This window comes from Anser cygnoides, chromosome 19, assembly GCF_040182565.1.
Source record: "Anser cygnoides isolate HZ-2024a breed goose chromosome 19, Taihu_goose_T2T_genome, whole genome shotgun sequence".
Lineage (NCBI taxonomy): Eukaryota > Metazoa > Chordata > Aves > Anseriformes > Anatidae > Anser > Anser cygnoides.
In genome coordinates, this window is record NC_089891.1 from 6,752,913 (window position 1) to 6,770,011 (window position 17,099).

General features: G+C 36.6%; 1 protein-coding gene across 7 annotated transcripts in view; it reads right to left on the bottom strand.

Annotated features, from left to right (window-relative positions):
* SPAG9 (sperm associated antigen 9) overlaps positions 1 to 17,099 on the bottom strand; it is a 63,047-nt gene that overhangs the window by 4,722 nt on the left and 41,226 nt on the right. For 3 of the 7 annotated variants that reach the window (XM_048064350.2, XM_048064353.2, XM_013178966.3), the window contains 19 exons: positions 16,968 to 17,019; positions 16,405 to 16,535; positions 15,157 to 15,213; positions 14,123 to 14,296; positions 13,299 to 13,428; positions 12,928 to 13,020; positions 12,465 to 12,632; positions 11,600 to 11,771; positions 11,013 to 11,240; positions 10,232 to 10,427; positions 9,280 to 9,402; positions 8,679 to 8,759; positions 8,131 to 8,198; positions 7,014 to 7,162; positions 5,699 to 5,870; positions 4,574 to 4,687; positions 2,818 to 2,856; positions 1,773 to 1,949; positions 836 to 973 (listed from right to left, as the gene is read on the bottom strand). In XM_048064350.2, coding sequence (XP_047920307.2) covers positions 836 to 973; positions 1,773 to 1,949; positions 2,818 to 2,856; positions 4,574 to 4,687; positions 5,699 to 5,870; positions 7,014 to 7,162; positions 8,131 to 8,198; positions 8,679 to 8,759; positions 9,280 to 9,402; positions 10,232 to 10,427; positions 11,013 to 11,240; positions 11,600 to 11,771; positions 12,465 to 12,632; positions 12,928 to 13,020; positions 13,299 to 13,428; positions 14,123 to 14,296; positions 15,157 to 15,213; positions 16,405 to 16,535; positions 16,968 to 17,019 — 2,462 coding nt within the window. The remainder of the gene's footprint in view (positions 1 to 835; positions 974 to 1,772; positions 1,950 to 2,817; positions 2,857 to 4,573; positions 4,688 to 5,698; positions 5,871 to 7,013; positions 7,163 to 8,130; positions 8,199 to 8,678; positions 8,760 to 9,279; positions 9,403 to 10,231; positions 10,428 to 11,012; positions 11,241 to 11,599; positions 11,772 to 12,464; positions 12,633 to 12,927; positions 13,021 to 13,298; positions 13,429 to 14,122; positions 14,297 to 15,156; positions 15,214 to 16,404; positions 16,536 to 16,967; positions 17,020 to 17,099) is intronic. The other 4 variants (XM_048064355.2, XM_048064356.2, XM_013178968.3 and 1 more) reach the window with 2 other exon arrangements.

Genomic DNA, 17,099 nt, shown 5'->3' on the forward strand with positions numbered 1-17,099 from the left:
GGAACTTGTTTTGCATTGGGGATAACAGCATTTGGGCTGGCCCTTTTTTTTTTTTTTTGGGGGGGGGGGGGGGTTGGTTCGATTTTTATTGTTGTTTTGGGTGTTTTCTTTTTGCCCCCCCCCCGACGATCACTAGAAACAGATTAAGGCAAAAAGGAGTTCAAAATCAGGAGTTGGACTTCCTTTGGGGCACTTTTTTTTTCAAACTCTCCCACTGCAGATTCTAAACATTGAATTATAACACTCATTTTGTTACATTTCCCCAAAAGTTTCAATTAAAAATAAAAAGGCTTGCACAAGAGATCATTTATTGGCTAGATCATGCAAAAGTGCTGTCCAAAAAAAATAAAAACCAGTGATCAAAATAAGAAGGGCGTCTAAAGATAACAGTGAACTACTCTCTCCCTCTTCCCTCAAACATGAGCAAATCTTGGTTTAAGTGTTGTTCATGTAATACTTAAATATGCAAACTGACCACAAAAGGTCATTTAACTACAGACATATTTTTCAGCAGCTTGAGAAGGAAGACCTTAACTTCTCAAAATAAGGCTGAATACATAAAAGGTAAGGTGGTACATGACTCCAAAGCAGAGTTTCAAATAAACCTTCTCAAACAGTAGTCTCTCAGAGGTCATGGTTTACTGGGAGGAGAAGAGGAAATTGAAGGTGTGTATATGAGAATAAAGAGGCTTCTATATACTTAGCAAACACGCACATACTGACTAACCACAGAAATGCAGTCCACAATCACAATGGAAGTTTTTATATGGTTAATGACCTTATTTAAGACTTTCATTATGGAATTATAACTGATTGTAAATTCAGTATTTCTTACCCATTCTGAAGTCAATATATCCCTCTCCACCACTTATCACCAACATTGATTTTAAGGAGCTCTGGTTGAAGGACTCTTGGGCTGGTTTATCACCCGTTAGCTCTGTTCCACCACTACTCTGTGGGCAAACCACCTGACCTGTATCAAAACATACAGAACACGTTTTTGTGCCCCATCTCACAGAATAAGACCACCTGTAATTTAGTTGTTGGCTGACATACCTAATGCCTAATAATACAGTTAACTTTGGATTTTATTATCTCTACAACGAGCAGCAAAAAAAAAAAAGCTAGCTATGCTCTGCTTTCACCTCTCTCTAAAGAGATGAAGTCAGGTCAGCTCAGTGCAAGTCAGAATTAAATGCCTCTTGACAGAATTCACAGCACAGGCATGCAGATCTAGACAATGACACTGAAACAGACTTAAGGACTTCTTCAGACAACTGAAATGATTCAGCACATGTCAGCCCATTAAGTAAACTTGTCATTTACTTCCAGCACACCATGTATATGAAGTTGCTGAGAGGGTAATTCCACCAGCACCACAGCTCCTAGAAAACTTAAGCTTTTTCAAACAAGGTTCTTTCTTCTGGGGTCTTCTCCCTTAGTAGTTCCTCATTCCTGCAGGACGTCAGATTCTTAAATCAGACCTTGTGTCAGCTAGCCGTTTACCACCTTCTCAACAGGCAAGTACTCAGTTTCCACAGTACCTTGCCCCAGACAAAAGCAAAAAAGTCGTCTTTTTTTTTGGCCAACCCCTTTTTTGCCCCACTAAACAGTACTGCAGTTATGAATCAGAAAAGTCTTACAAAAAGTAATAAGTAAGTTTCCAAAGACAATTTCATACACTTGCTATCTTTGCCTAAAACTCTAGGCTTAAGAAACAAAGGAGGGGGAAAAAAAAAGAAACTTAATTTGAAGAATGATAAAAAGCTCACCAGGTACTGCAACAAAGAATTTAACAGCATCACGGTGCCCATGGAAGCAAAGCTGTGCATGTGCCATTGAACAATATGGTATGAAGGTTCCTGGAGTCACTTTGTCACTATTCTCATCTCCATATACACGTATTACACTCCCTGGACGGTTTCCGGAACCTGCTGCTGCTTTATTAGCTGTAAAAGAAGAAAAGAACTGTTTTCTGCTTGAAAGAACAAATTACAGAAATGGTTATTTGTTAAGAAACCTTATGGTACCATCTAAAAGCTAAAGCCAACTTAGATAAAAATGAAACAGGAGGGCAGCAATGCCAATTCAAGACAGAGCTGGAAAGAAAAAAGATTGCATGCTTCGTTATTTTAAGTACATCAGAAAATGGAGCAGGATTCTTATTAGTCTAGCATAAACACCAAATTTTAATATCCTACTTTTGGAAAACAAATAATTTGTGAAAGTTTTATATCTTTCACAGGGAATAAGTACCTCTAATGTATTTCAGTAAGAGCAAATTCAATGTATGTAACATAACTAAAGACACCTTCATTCCAACTAATCATAGGGTATCCCCTTGCAAGTGAAAAAAATCTCTAAAAATAGCCACCCGTGGGCATAAAGAAGCTACCGTATTATAATTCTATCTGATTTTTACTGAGAAGTTTTAAAATGCATTAAAACAGAGAAGTACTCATGCTAGACATACAAGCCATCTCCATTCCAAAGACTATCAAAGAAGTGAAAGAAACAGTGATTTGTAACAAGACAGTAAACGATGTGGATTAATGACAAAGTTATAAGATATGGTATCACATTGGCTGGAAGAAAAACAAAGTCTGTATGAAAGTTCAGCTGCAACACAGGATGATATACTAAACTGCTGAGCAGATTGGTGGCCATTTAGCAAACATAAAACTGCTGCAATGCAGTAACTGCAAGTGGAAAAACATTTAGGAACATACAAAGGGTAAATCTATAGGGAGTGGAAAACAGCCTCAAAGTGGCTATTAGAAGCCTGAAAATAGATTTTTGTTCAGGATCTGCACTTACCCCTCAGCCCCAGTAAACGTCCCTGGTGGAGGATTACAGCTAAAGTGAGAAAGGAGGAAAGGGGAAATGGATAGGTACGACAGTAGAGGAGAAGGATTAATGAGAACCCACCATTCTTGTATTTTGGTTTTGATAAGAGAGCTTAAAATTTTAGCTCCTAAAACAGTAAATATTTAAATACAGAAGATTCAATATTAAGTCAAAGAACATCATCTTGTTATTAAAGTTTCAGTACAAAATGGACAACAAAAGCACTGTCACCTTCATGTGCTTTATTGCTATAGAGTTTATCATTGATTAGCAATGTTTCCCCTTTCTCTCTTTCCTTGGCAGGAAACTACCAAAGTAATATATAACTACTCTTGTTTTCAAGTGCCCTTTTGAAACACTATCTGCAGATCTGGAAGGTGCCCTGCTAATGAGACCTAGGGAACTGAGATATGCAATTGATTATGCACGGATGTGACCGCTGTTGAAACCCTGAATATTTATAACAAGGGTTCTCAAACCCACAATCAAGCTATCCACAAATGGTTGTTCCAACTCACGAGCAACTAACAACACTGAAATTAAACCAAGTAACTTAAATAGGGATTTTTTTTCCATGTTCACTACTGTTTTAAAACACACTCCTCTGGAAACATTAAAGTAAGCTTGATGCAAATTAAGAGCTATAATTTTTGAAAGCATGAATTAAACCATCTCAAATTCCTTGATAGGAAACCTGTCCTTTCCTAGTAGACTCATGCAATGCAAAAAAAGACATTTATTGAATGGATGGACAATGTAATGGAACAGTATGAAAAACGCATGTATGTGCTGTTCAACAAAGCAGATACAACATGAAGACCTTTTACTATTAAGTTACCCTAAAATCTACCCATCAGATTGCACTAGTTTTGATACAAAACACAGTACAATTAAGACTACCAGTGCTACTTTTTATTTTCTGAAACTTCTGTCCATATGTTTTATTAATCTTAGACACAAGTATCATTGTTTTGTTGTTATTTGCTTCAAGCAACCAATTTACAGAGAAATTCTTCCAAAGCTTAACCTGTAAGATTCATTTTGCCCTTGAACTCGACCATCTTCTCTTAAGGTTCAACTGCCCACATCAGAATACTTGCCTCCATTCCCAAGTAGTTTCAGCCTACAACAAGAGTTCAGGGTCTGTTTTTAAGCAGATAGATGGATCTACAGTATTGGAATTTTACCTAGAAGTTGGTGTTCTATTTAACGAACGTGTTTAGAACTCCCAGAGCTTTGAACATGTCCTTAGAAGCAGCTGGTACTAGTGCTGTTCCAGTCCTTTATACAAACTTTGTGAAGAATTCTCAAAAACTATAGCTGAATTGTACTACAACAATACCAACTTGCTCAAATCAAATGGAAAACCTACTCTGGTGATCATATGGCAATCATAACATTAATTACAACACCACAGCTATCTCTTACAAGCAATCAACTCCTACAAACACTGCTAGTACTAAGGCTTCAAGGTGCCTCTTGCATTCAAGCCAGTTCACTTAAATTGAAGCGCAAGCAATTTTGGAGACAGGATTTTTTGCTCAGAATTGTAACCATGGGCACAGATTAGGTGCTAAACATTGTGCAGGTCCAATCTGCTACAAACCTGAAAGATTCAGACCTGGCAGTAAAATTTTCTATCCATTATCAAGCATCTGAATGACCTTAATATTATTTTTGCAACTACAGCATATTGCACAGTGCTATTCATTTATATTTTACTTACTTTCTGTTAATGGAATGGAGATGATGACACCATTTCCTGTTCCTACCCATAAACGATTACAAGACACCATAAGAGCTGTGATTCTCACAAATGAGAATCCCAGTTTACCAGTACCTAAAAACAAAAGATGCTTTTCATCAAAAATTATGAGCAAGAATAATTTTACTTCCATAACAGAATCTTAACTTCAACTCCCAACTCATGTTGACAAGTAATTCCCTCCCACTTCAAACAAATAAGGCAGAGGAGCACATCCAAGTTGTAAAGGTAAAATAAAAAAAGTTACAGCATTTCTGTGAATTAAGTCATGAATCTATATAGAAAGAAATTAATGTGAACTGTGAGAAAGCACAAAAGATACAACAGTTATACAATGCTGCACAATATGTTATTTTGGGGCTTCCAGTGCCATGGAAGCTTTTCAAACAAAAGATGGTGAGTTCACCAGTGTGAAATAGTTTCTCACACCCATAAAAATAAATGGTACTGTTTCTTCAAGAAGTGAAGAAGTTTCAAAGACTATCATTAATGCTATGAGGGGAGCAGAAGAAAGCTGTCAAGCTAAACGGAATGTATGCTACACTAGCCCCCCTTACACTGATGGCATAATAGTTAATTGTGAAGGATTTCCACTGGTCCAATTACCTATATTTGTTACGTAGGTAGTCAAATTGCTCTTATATAAACATAATGAAAAATCAGAAGCCTTATTAGCTTTCACAGCAGTAGGAATTTGCTATTCTGCATTTGTATTGGAAAAGAAACAGCATTTTTTGCAGAGAAGTAATGGGTTCTTCCCACTCAGACTAAAAGAGGCATCATTCTAGTAATAAAGGGAAAGATTTTACTTTATCTATTGATTCCTGCCCAAGTACCATTTTTCTCAATAGTTCTGAGTTTTCAGAGACACCTTAGACATCTGGTAGAATCAGACTATACCAGAGACCTATCAGACAGACTTACACTTCTACTTCCAGAATTAAGTTTTCACATCAAACAGGGTTTGACTAGACTTCCACCCACCCATCCAGTTTGTTTGCAATGGGAATTGACTGGCTCATAACAGAATAAGAAAGCTCCAGATACAAAGAGGTGTAAGAATACTACAGTTTCTTATCAACTTACCTAGCATTTTGCTTACATAAGGTTCAATGTCCACATCCTGCAGATGCTGATACGTGTGCGCATGATAGAGACGCAGAGTAGAGTCCAAGCGAATAGACACCCATACCCCATCACCCACCCATGCCAGCTGTCTCACTTGGCTTTCTCTTCTTGGGTGTGCATCAAATGACTTCTACAAAAGATTGGATTTTAAATTAGAAAATGAAATAAAGAAGAGTACAAAGGACTTCTCTACTACTCATACACTGTCAATACCAGCAATTTTCTTAAGTCATCTACCATTCCCTGATTTGTGAGATTACTAGCAAAAACATTGCTTAGCGACGATTACCATGTGATGCTGATAAAGTAATAATAAAAAGGCTGATTCCCTGCCCTGAAGCATGATCTCAAAGCCATAATTTCCTACTACATTCTTATGTAAATAACATTCCCAGCCTACTCTGATTTCCATCTGTTTTATACAGAAGCCTTTTTGGTGTGAGGTCCTGCAGACAACACACAAAATACGTATGCCCCAAAGGTGCTTTTCTTCCTAGTTTTGTCAAGCCTTGCTCTTGCATACAAGCTCACCCCTGCAGAATACACGCTATCCACCAGCAAAACAACTCAGTTCTTTATTGCATGAATTCTTTCCTTTCAGTTTTCCTACATATGTAACTTGTCACAAAGAACTTATGAATTGGGTGCTTAATATTTTCAGAAGAGCTAAGCAGTCACCCTGGAAGTCTGGTCCATATCTCAGACCAAGTACCAGAAGCTGAAGTACCAAAAGCTCAACTACTAATATTGCTAAGAGCTTTCAGAAAACATAGCCAATTCCTGTACTTGCATACATAAAACACTGCAGAAAACAGCTTACACACCTTACATAAACAAAACATTCCTTAACTGGAGAGAGATTAACACTTACAAACCTCTAAAGTGTTCAGACTCTAGAGAAGGTTACAGGGGGATGGAAAACATAATGAATACGTAAGTATGCATGAATGTAAAGAATGAGCTGGGAGCTAGCCTTACAAGACCTGCAAGGATCTACAAGACATTTTCTCATTTCTCGCCAGGTTGAAGTGGAGAACTAAACCCCAAAATAATCACTTCCTACAAATAAAAACTATCTCATCATATCTTAAACTCTTCCAGAACAATGACAACAACTTAAGAAAATTTAAAACTACTTCCTAAAACAAAGTTGTCTGCCTATTTCTGTGCTGATGAACAAAGAATTGTTCTCCAGAGTTACTCAGGAGTTTGTGCTGTAGCACGAGATAGCTTTAAAACAAAACGTTTATTTGAAACACCATTTTAAACTTGCCTCTATTTTCATGGCCTTCGGTTGAACAACATAGATTTTGTTTCTGTAGCCACACCAGACTTTGTCATGTACCACTGTCATGCATCTTATAGAATGATGCGGCCGGCCCAGGTCTAAGAGGTGATAGTTTGTCAAATCCCACTGACCATCTTTAAAGACAGAGGCAAAATAAAAAAAATGAAAAAAAAAAACCAAAACATAGGTTCCTATAAGTTTAAAAGTAAGTTAAAAGCAAAATATTTTAAGAGTTTCATTTCTCAAAAGCACTGTAATAATCTGGGTAAGTCAATACAAATTTATGTCTAAGCTCCGCATTAAAGAAAGCAGCTATTAGTTGTATGAACTACCAACATCCCAACTGCTACTTTGTTTTTATATAATAAGGGTGAACCATGACTCATGTTTAATACATGTCAAAACATTTTTAAAAACAGCAAGTTACCTAGTGCTAAATGCTTTACTTGGATAGGCATCAGTATATATACATAACAAGCAACTACCCACACAACGCTAGGCACTTGCTGCTTGACTATGCTGAGCATAGAAACGTTGGCCAGTGCTTTAAGAATTTAAATATGCCATAAGGGTACTTAAGAGTTAAGTACTTAAACATGTGAAAGAGCATCTGTTAACAGACAGCCAAGTAAATTATAAAGAAATGTAACTATGTGTTGTATAGGTACAGAGGCAGAGGATGCACAGAAGGTGATAGTAACAAAAGCAGTGGGCCAGAGGCTCTCACACTTTATATACCACATTCGATGCTTCATTCACTCTGTAGTCCTTTAAGCAATGAAAAGGAACTTTCGAGTCAGAATCTGTGGTGGTGATTCCAAATAGAAGAACCTGGGTGTCTCAGAGCAAGAGGAAGAGAACAGGAGATTCCTAACTGCTGCATTTAAAATTTCCCTGAACTTACACCAAGTGTTATGCTTGGTTAAATAAAGTATTAAAAATCTACATCATACTTGAGATTGCAATTGAAATAAGAGATATTTCTCAATACAATCTGCAAAACAGACATTGGGGGACCCATTTTCAAAACACTACGAAAGGCATATTTCTTGCAAAAGTACTATTGTAACTTCACTGTTTCAAGACCTAACAGAATGCTTACCGACTCCTCGGTGAAATATTGCTAGTGTTCCATCAGCTAGTGCAACTAATACTATTCCTTTTACATGTCTGGTAAAAGAAAGGAGGTACAAGAATATAAACTATTAGACTGCATTTCTAAAAATGTATGTTTAAAATAAACTATAAACATTTTAAATTTCAGTATACTTTTTATATTTGCATTAGCCTGCGTGTTTTGATTTCTACAATACTGCTCAACAGAACAGACAGTAACAGTGACTCAAAATCTAGTTCAGATAGCTTAATACACCAAGCTACAATGCTTGAAGGAAACATCAAGGATAACAACCTCTAACTGCTTTGAGTATGCAGCTACAAAGAAACTCAACATTTGAGCGACAGCATTTGCAATATATACAAGATCTCTTAATTTTCCTCACTCGCTAAGCATTTTCCACTGCCCCTCAAAAAATGTGTTCACTTATGGCAGCTGACATTCCCAATACCTAGAGAGGAAATAAAAAACTACTTCACATGTACTTTAACAGAAGTTAATTGTAATTTACATGACATTCTTTCAGGACTTACACGATACTGAGAATAGAATCTTTAAGTTTAATGGCATGGATACATTTCCTCCACTGGGCCACTGACGAATGAACATACAGGCTGAAAAGACAAATCAGGAAGGATTAAAAGCACTAAGAAAGGTCTACCAGGCAGGAGAAAAACACAGGTAAAACCCCTATAATTGAAATCCACAATTAAAAAGAAAACACATTCCACTGAACACTATATAAAGACTGAAAGAAAACTACATTAGCAGGCAGAACAGTTTTTCCAGATACCTAAAACATTACAAAGTTTTACTGCAGATGTATCTACAAAGAAAAGGCAATATTTTCTAGCATAATATAATATTGAATGGTTAAGAACTATCAGACCATTCCTTTCACTACAAAAAGACTTTTCTACAGGTAAGCATTACCTGCCAAAAAGAACTTGCTAATCACTTAAAACACTTTCTTTGAAAGTTCTAATGCCCAAATGTAGCCAAGCATACAAGGTTTTGGCTCTTGAGGGCTTTTTGCACTTAATTTTGACTTGAGACAGTTATCAGCCTATAGGGCCAAGAAGTACCTTAAAAATCATTTTTTTAAATGAATCTAAAAGATTATCGTTTTCTTACCATCCATTCTGTGTTCCAAGCCACATTGTCGGTAAAAGGCTACTCATTTTCTGTGCTTCTTCTCTCACTAGATCTTGCTCATTTGGCAAAATCGCAACATCTTTATATAACTCTGAGTCAGTGCTAAAAAAACAGTTGAAATACATTGAATAAAGTGCACAGATTATTCAGAGTATAACATGGGTATTTGCTTCATTGCTGTTGGCATCTACAGTTATTTTTTTTAAGTATGTAAAATATTTAAATACAGTAACTGTACATAAAAATACATCAATCATACAGACAGAAACCTAATAACAATCAATTTCTTCAAACGGACATTTATTTATAAAAGGAAAGTTTAGGTTTCATTCAAGCCTGTTAGTCTTACTGATCTCTCCGGGGCAATGGCAGAAGAGTTGCAACATCAGAGGCATGCAGGAGAAATACTTAAAAAACGCTGCAACTCCCTGACCTCCCAGTAATATAGTTGTGCCTGTATGCAGGGAGTGAAGATGTCAAACTTTCAAACTTGCTATCATTTGAAGTACTGCTTACTTTCAAGCTTCTCCACTGCTGTAACTACTCAGATTGATTATTCCCAGAAAGGAAACATATTTGAACAACCAGCTGGTCAGGAGAAACTGACAGTTTCACATCAGAACAGGAAATTTCACAAGGGGTTTCTAGATCAGTGCCATCAAGTCTGTAAGAGGACTTAGTGACAAACTGGTAGACACTCACTACTACATTCTGTAGGTGTGTGTACTCATGTTCTATGTATTTCACAGATAAAAGACTGTACCCAGATCACCACCTCATGCATGCAGAGCATTTTATAACAAGACTACTTACATAAACCTCAATATCCTTTACAAGGAAAAAGGTAGTACTTTTGTCACCATGTGATCCTGAAAACATAGTATTTTTATTTTTAAATACATTTTAAGAGGTATAAGTTTCAACTATGTACCTAGGCTGGTACACTGGAGATGCCTCTGTTGTATTCTGTACTCCCAGTGGATCTGTAAAGACATGCTCTGTGTAGACTCCTGTTTGTGCAATATCAGCTGGGTCTTCTCCTGTCCCTGCATTTACTTCTGTTGCTTCTGTTGCCTCCTCTGCAGTTGGAATGTTGTCATCTACTGAATTACTTTCAGTTGCAGTATCTGTGGAACAAAGACTTGAAAAACTGCAAGAGAATTCTGAACTGTTCAAAACAGACAAAGTGTGATACTTAGAATGTAAGTGAAGAGCTGTAACAACAAGACAATCACAATCCAAGTATCTCATCTAAAAAACCCTCTGATCAGAAACAGAGTAAGCTACTGAAGTTTCAGTATCAACAAGGTGTCAAATGCACTTTAAGTAAACAGGTATACTTCAATCTCTATTAAGACTTCATAGGATAAAGCAAATATCCATATCCTTTGGAGTCATGTGTCAAGAGAAGATCAGCGTGTCAAATACAGGATAACTTAAAAGTTCTCTTTAGACCAGGCATAAGACAGACTTCACTCAAAGGAATTTGAAAGAAGGAACTGTCTGCACCCATTTGATACCACTTCCACAAATCTCTCAGCTCCAATTATGCAATGCAAGTCAGATTTAAAAGCCATTTCCCACACATTACTTGTTTCTATGTCACCACCATTTAAAGGCAGGCTATTGTACTAAATAAACATGCACCATTTGTTCCTCAGCTGCATCTCATGGTGTTTGCCACCCCTGGGATACGTGTATGGTTTTCATACCTGACTGTTTATCTGCCATTGGTGAGCCACCATTTGCATCATGAGCTATAGGTGCTCCTGCAATACCCTCTGCAGTGCAGCCAACCACTGTTATTCCTCCAAGCAAGCTATCAGTTTCCGCAGAGCTGTTGCTAGTCATACTTCCACACAGAGATGACTTGTCCACTTGGCTGGGATCTGCTTCTTGAGACCCTTCTTCTCCTGCAGGATAGTCTGTTTCCCTTGCCCCTGAACAAGATTAAACTTGCATGTTTCTTGTGGGCAAAAAGGAGAGCCACTTTCGTACCGAATAGCAAACTATTAATTCCACAAAACAGTGGCACTACAGCACCATTTGTAATACAGCAGACAAAAACCTTGGTCCTAGTTACTGACATCTCTCTACCTTTGAGTTAATTTTAGGTCAAGAGCCAATTCCAGAGTGGAACAATAGAGCAGAAATCCAATAGCTTTCCCTTCAACTAAACATTTCTTATTGCCATGTTACAGAAATATTTTTATCACACTGATCTTTGATTTTTCCTTGCATAAGAAAATCTGAACAAGGTGCACTTAAAAGTTGGAGCTAAAATATCATAAGTCTTTACCTGGTACACTAGCAATACAAAGCACATGAGAATTGCAAACAATGAAACTGTCCAGAATATTTCCTGGTTGATTAGCATCAATAATGATAACTTTTGTAGCAGAATGTGTGCTAGTACAGATCCAAACTAGACTGGATAATTCTTCCTGATGTTTCAGCTCCTTCTGCTGGTCCTGAAGCAAAATAAAGGCATAGCAGACATGAACAACAGAAGGAAAAGGAACATGAATAAAATTATTGCTGTTGATCTTACATTATCAACTACAGAAATATACTTATCGCATGCTTACATAGCTTTAATGCCATTGTAAAGTTACAGTTACTGACTTGTCCTCTGTGGAGTTTGAATATTAAAAAAAAACATTTTATTCTTGCATAAAAAGAACAAAATAGCTACTACTGCACAATTATACAGCTAAAAAGTATAACGCTAAAAACCAATACTATTTACATGCCAGGTACCATGTTTGGTATTACCACAGATTATTGAGATGTCCCAATGCACTTCACGCCGAAGTTTTAGTATGATTTCCATCCATTGTGTTAAGTTCATAAACTCATGAAAACTAACACATACTTCAGCATTCTAATTTTTTCCTTCCCCTCCAAAACAGACAGCACTGGCATAAGCAGTGCATCATTTTAATGTAAAATTGACTTACTCCTCATTTACCAACAAGCTGGCACAGAAAAAAGAGTCAAAATATTTCAGTTGTTCATTTCAATATCCTAAATATCTTGGGTTGATGATTTCCTGAGAAAAGTCTATTACAAAAACTGATTACCAAATATATTATTAATCTACAGATAAACGGTAAAGGTGTTTAACTATAAAAACTATTCAACATCCCATATGGTGATCTTACCTTGAGCTCTTGGTCTAGTCTATCTAAGCTACTTTGAGATCCTGTGCGCTGCTTGTTGCCATCTGCATCTGTACCAGTCACATCGTTGTAAAATACGCTAGCACCAACCACAGACCCGCCATCTCGTGTTTTCCCTCCTGACAGGTTTACTCCCACAGCACACCACAGCTTGAAAGAAAAATAAATATTTCACTTAAATGTTAAACTAAAGAAAGATAAAGTATGCTAATACCAAAATTATGATCTTTCTGCAGTCCACTTCAAGGAATTCATTAACATTAAAGGCATGTATATTTCCACTGAAGCTTAAATTCTGATTCATCTATGATTTATTACAACTTATAAAACTTCTTAAATTTATAAGCTTTATTACAGAAAATAATTGAATCTAAAGCTAAAAAAAAATAATCAAGCTATAGGTCATCCGAAGTACAGTCTTGTATAATACCTCCAAATATCCTACCTTCATAGAGGTATCCTTTTCATCTAAAGGTCTCAGGTAAACAGGTACAGGTAAGTTTTTCATCTTATTGTCACCTTGGCCACCATTTGCTACCTACGCAAAGAAAAAAAAAAAATCAGATAAACTTTGCCCTTTGAAGACATTTACAATCTTCATAATCAGTTGATTAGATTTTGTTAAACATGCTTAAGAGTGTTGCTTTGTGGTTTTCTTTAAAAAACACAAAAAGACTGACTTTTAACTATCAAATTTGAGTACAACAAAAACGCTGGAATCACTCAAACAGCTGTGAAATATCACTGTTCCCTAATCTCTTAGAATTTTCCAGAACAAAGTTGTTACTGTTATATTTGAAAACATAAGCATAATACCTGTTTGTACTTCTGAGGTAAACTCCAGCCAAATGCTTGCACTCTACCATCCTCTTTCTGGACATGTGCTTTCACTTGGCGGTACTGTTCTCTTTTCTGCTCTCTGCGTGAGGCTAAACTGGCTTCAGTTCTACAGAAGAATCATTATTAAAAAACCTGTTACTTATGCTCTTCAAAATTCTGTGTCTATTGAGTTTAATGGAAGTTCCAATGACAAGATCTCTGGAAGTATCAGATTATCAAAGTTTTGCAACATCACCTGTATAACACCAGGCTTCCTGTGGGCTATTTTTAAGGGACCTGGGAAATACATGGCCAAAATCAGGAAGTCTACTGTCAGTATCTCTACCGTTAGTATTCTTAAAAAAGAATAACTGCATGGGTTATGCACTTCTACTGGAAGCTGTGAAGTTGTAAACCAAAATGGTGTATTGCCAAAAAGATGCACATGAGAAAAAAATACAGATAGCAGTTAGCCTAACTCATGTTGTATTTTTCTACTGAATTTCAAGTGATAGTATTCATACAGCTATTGCTTAGCTACAATGCTTGGGAATAAAAGTGTACTGAATGCTGCCTCCTGTGCCTAAATGCACTTTATGGAAGGCGGTGATATTTGCCAAACAAAACACTACTGCCAGCTACCCAGAATAATCATCCACCACTGAGTATTTCAGTTAGCACTATGTTGATTTCTTAAGTATCAACATTCACTTCAGGAGAACATTATACTTCACTTTGCAGCAATGCTGTTTATCTCAGAAGACTAAAAGAGTAATTACTTGATAGATCATATCTAGCATTATAAAACCAAAGCGTCTTACTCTTCACTGAGGAATTCAAAGGCTTTAGATTTGTCACTAGGTAATTGAGATAAGGTGCTGCTTCTTTTCTTGACTGATGGAGTAATATGTGACGTTGGAGCATTGTATTTAACATTGACAGGAGGTTCTGGTTTCTTAGCTGTATTGCTAGATGAACTGAAGAGCCTGCTAAAACTGGAGTAAGCAAAAAGAAGAAAGATAACAGTTAAGATTTTTAATATACATCCTGACGTTACTGTGCAGGCAAAACACCACACATGCTAGCCTTCTCAAGCCAGTTAAGACTAAAACTGAAGCCCAACACAGCAGCTACTGCACACTCAGAAATACTCTGAAAGAACAAACACTCATGTCAGTATTAAAAAATCTTGAAGATTTACTATCCCATTTGTTTATTAAATTTAATGGGATCTTCATCTTGAATGAAGATCTATAAGAAACCAATAAAATTAGGATGTGAGTATCACAGCTGGAAGACAGTCTTATGATGCATATTAGTTCGTGCACAGTGCATCCTAAAAGCCCCACCGACTCCTAGGCTAGGAAATAGATTAGTTATCAGCAAACCACAACATTAAGAGGATTATTTGATAAATAACTTGTTGTGAGTAATGCCATTTCAGATTTAAAGAGCTTCAAGTTAGAAAGGAAAATTTGACAGTCAACTAGACTTCATAGAGAAAAAGGAAGCTGAAATAAATACAATCCACACAAGCTATTCAAGTTTCTATTTTCATAATAAAAAAGAATCCATTAAAATGTTCAGAACAAGTTCTGGTGCATATTCAGCTAGGAAAGTTACAGCACTTTGGCATTTAACTTCAAAGTGCACAGCCATTCATTAAGTGATGCAGCTTACGATATATTTTGTCTTCAAGAACAGCCTTACCGAGCTGGCATGCTAGGTAACAAGAGGAGAACAATTAAGATATCTCTATCTGCCAAAAGATAATTAGCTAACATATAAAAGTGTGCCAGCTAATTGGTTAGGGTCTTTTATTTATTTTGTTCGTGAGTTGCGTTTCAATACTTACAACTGCCAAATACTTGATCTCTTCTTTTCTTGCATGGCTGGATTTTCTCTTGATGCTCTACAAGATGAATTTTAAACTTACTGAGTAAGCATTAATAAAAAGGAAAGGAACACAATGTTCAATTTATTTAAAAAAATAGGATAATAGATATTGAAAGTATCAAAGTATCTTCACATTAGCATTTCTAACCAGAGCATAACATTGAACTTCTCACAAGATGAAGCAACACAAACATTTACATTTATTTGCATTGCAAACAACTGGCAAGTGCTCTGCAGACAGAAGTCTGTATAATACTTTACAATGAAAACAGCTAGAAAGCAGCAAATCAGAAGGCAGAAGATTTTAAAATGCTTTTTAAAGTATTTTAATCATTGCCTTTATATTTTAAAAAATATTGTTTTTCAACATATTAGTAAATAAATGATATAGTGATTGCTCCTGAAGAGAGAAACAAACAGAGGTAAGACAAGAAGATTTCTACAGGAGAGAACAGCTACAAAAAAGCAAGCCATGGCTGCCTGGGAACACACATTTCTCTCAGACTCAAAGAAAAAATGGCTCACAGGTATTAAAGACGATGACAAAAACAAACGTCACCATTGTACCTGACCAGCAGGCGGCAGCAAATGACACTACTGGATATGGAACTGACTCAGGGGATGTGGCAAGAATAAGTTGGGGCTGAGTTTCCTTTTTACATCATCCCTTCCAGACAACTCAGTGTTCAGAATGCAAATTAGACCAAACTGCATCTTCACTGGTTAATATTTAACAAACCTTGCAGTTTTCAAATTGTTTCCTCCTGATCTACCAAAGTTCTTACACATGAATTACACTCAATCTTGAAGACCAACTGTATTAGTATTTTGATACCTCAGCTGATAACTGGGAACACTAAGATTTGCACATACATACGCAGTATTTTTTTTTCCTGTATCCCCAAATAATATTACAATTTCAAAGGTTTGTAATTGTTCTAAAGTACATGCATTTCTTCAAGGGATGCTTATTTCACATCACATGAAAAAACACATTTTCATGAAGGTTTCATCAAGAACCCATTCTAACAAGGTAAGTTATATGCATGTAACATTAGAACAAACTTATTCACGGACAAGTAGGGAGACAAGCAGAAGGTTGATTAAGGCCTCAGCCTACTGATCAGATCACTCTGTAGTTAAAATCTTTTTCCTTTAAAAAAAACTTGTGAAATCTAAGGAGCTCCAAGAATTTTAAGAGTCTTACCTTATCATCTCAGTCCATCGGACAGCTTCCTGAAGTTCCATCAGCCTCTCTTTATACTGATTTCTTTCCATCAGAACACGGGCCATTTCAACACGAGTAAAACGCTTCCGCTGAGCGGTAGGGACATCACTCTGAACACACAAAAAAAGAATGAACAAAGGAGCACAGTACAGCATTGCAGAGTCAGCCTCTGCCTTCAGAGGAGAGTCAGTTTACAGCACAATTCCAGATTCCAAGTCACTGAGGCTTTGTAAAACTTGATTTTACCCAGTACCTTCTACCTTCACCTTCCTCTCCTCCCATCCTTTGTAATGTAGTTTAATCTGAATAAAAAGCAGTTCAAGAAGAACGTGACATAGTAAGCAGCAGAGAGGAAAGAAGGAAAGCTAGAGATGGTAAGTTTACTTGTGCTCTTTAGGTCTTCTCTGTTTTCTTAACGTGGTGAAAGTTTGCTACTATTACTTATTAAGCGATAAAGCTTAACAGCACTCACTAAATGCACATGGACTTCTAACATCCAATTCTGAATTATTTATACAAAATACAGATGCACAGACACCTACATCATCATCCTCTTTAGCTTTCTGTCTTGCTTCCTCTGCTTCTGCACGAGCTCTAAATACAAAATAAAAAATAGCTGCATTAGATACCACAATAATTTTTTCCTTCTTTTTCATAACTGTGGTATCTAACTT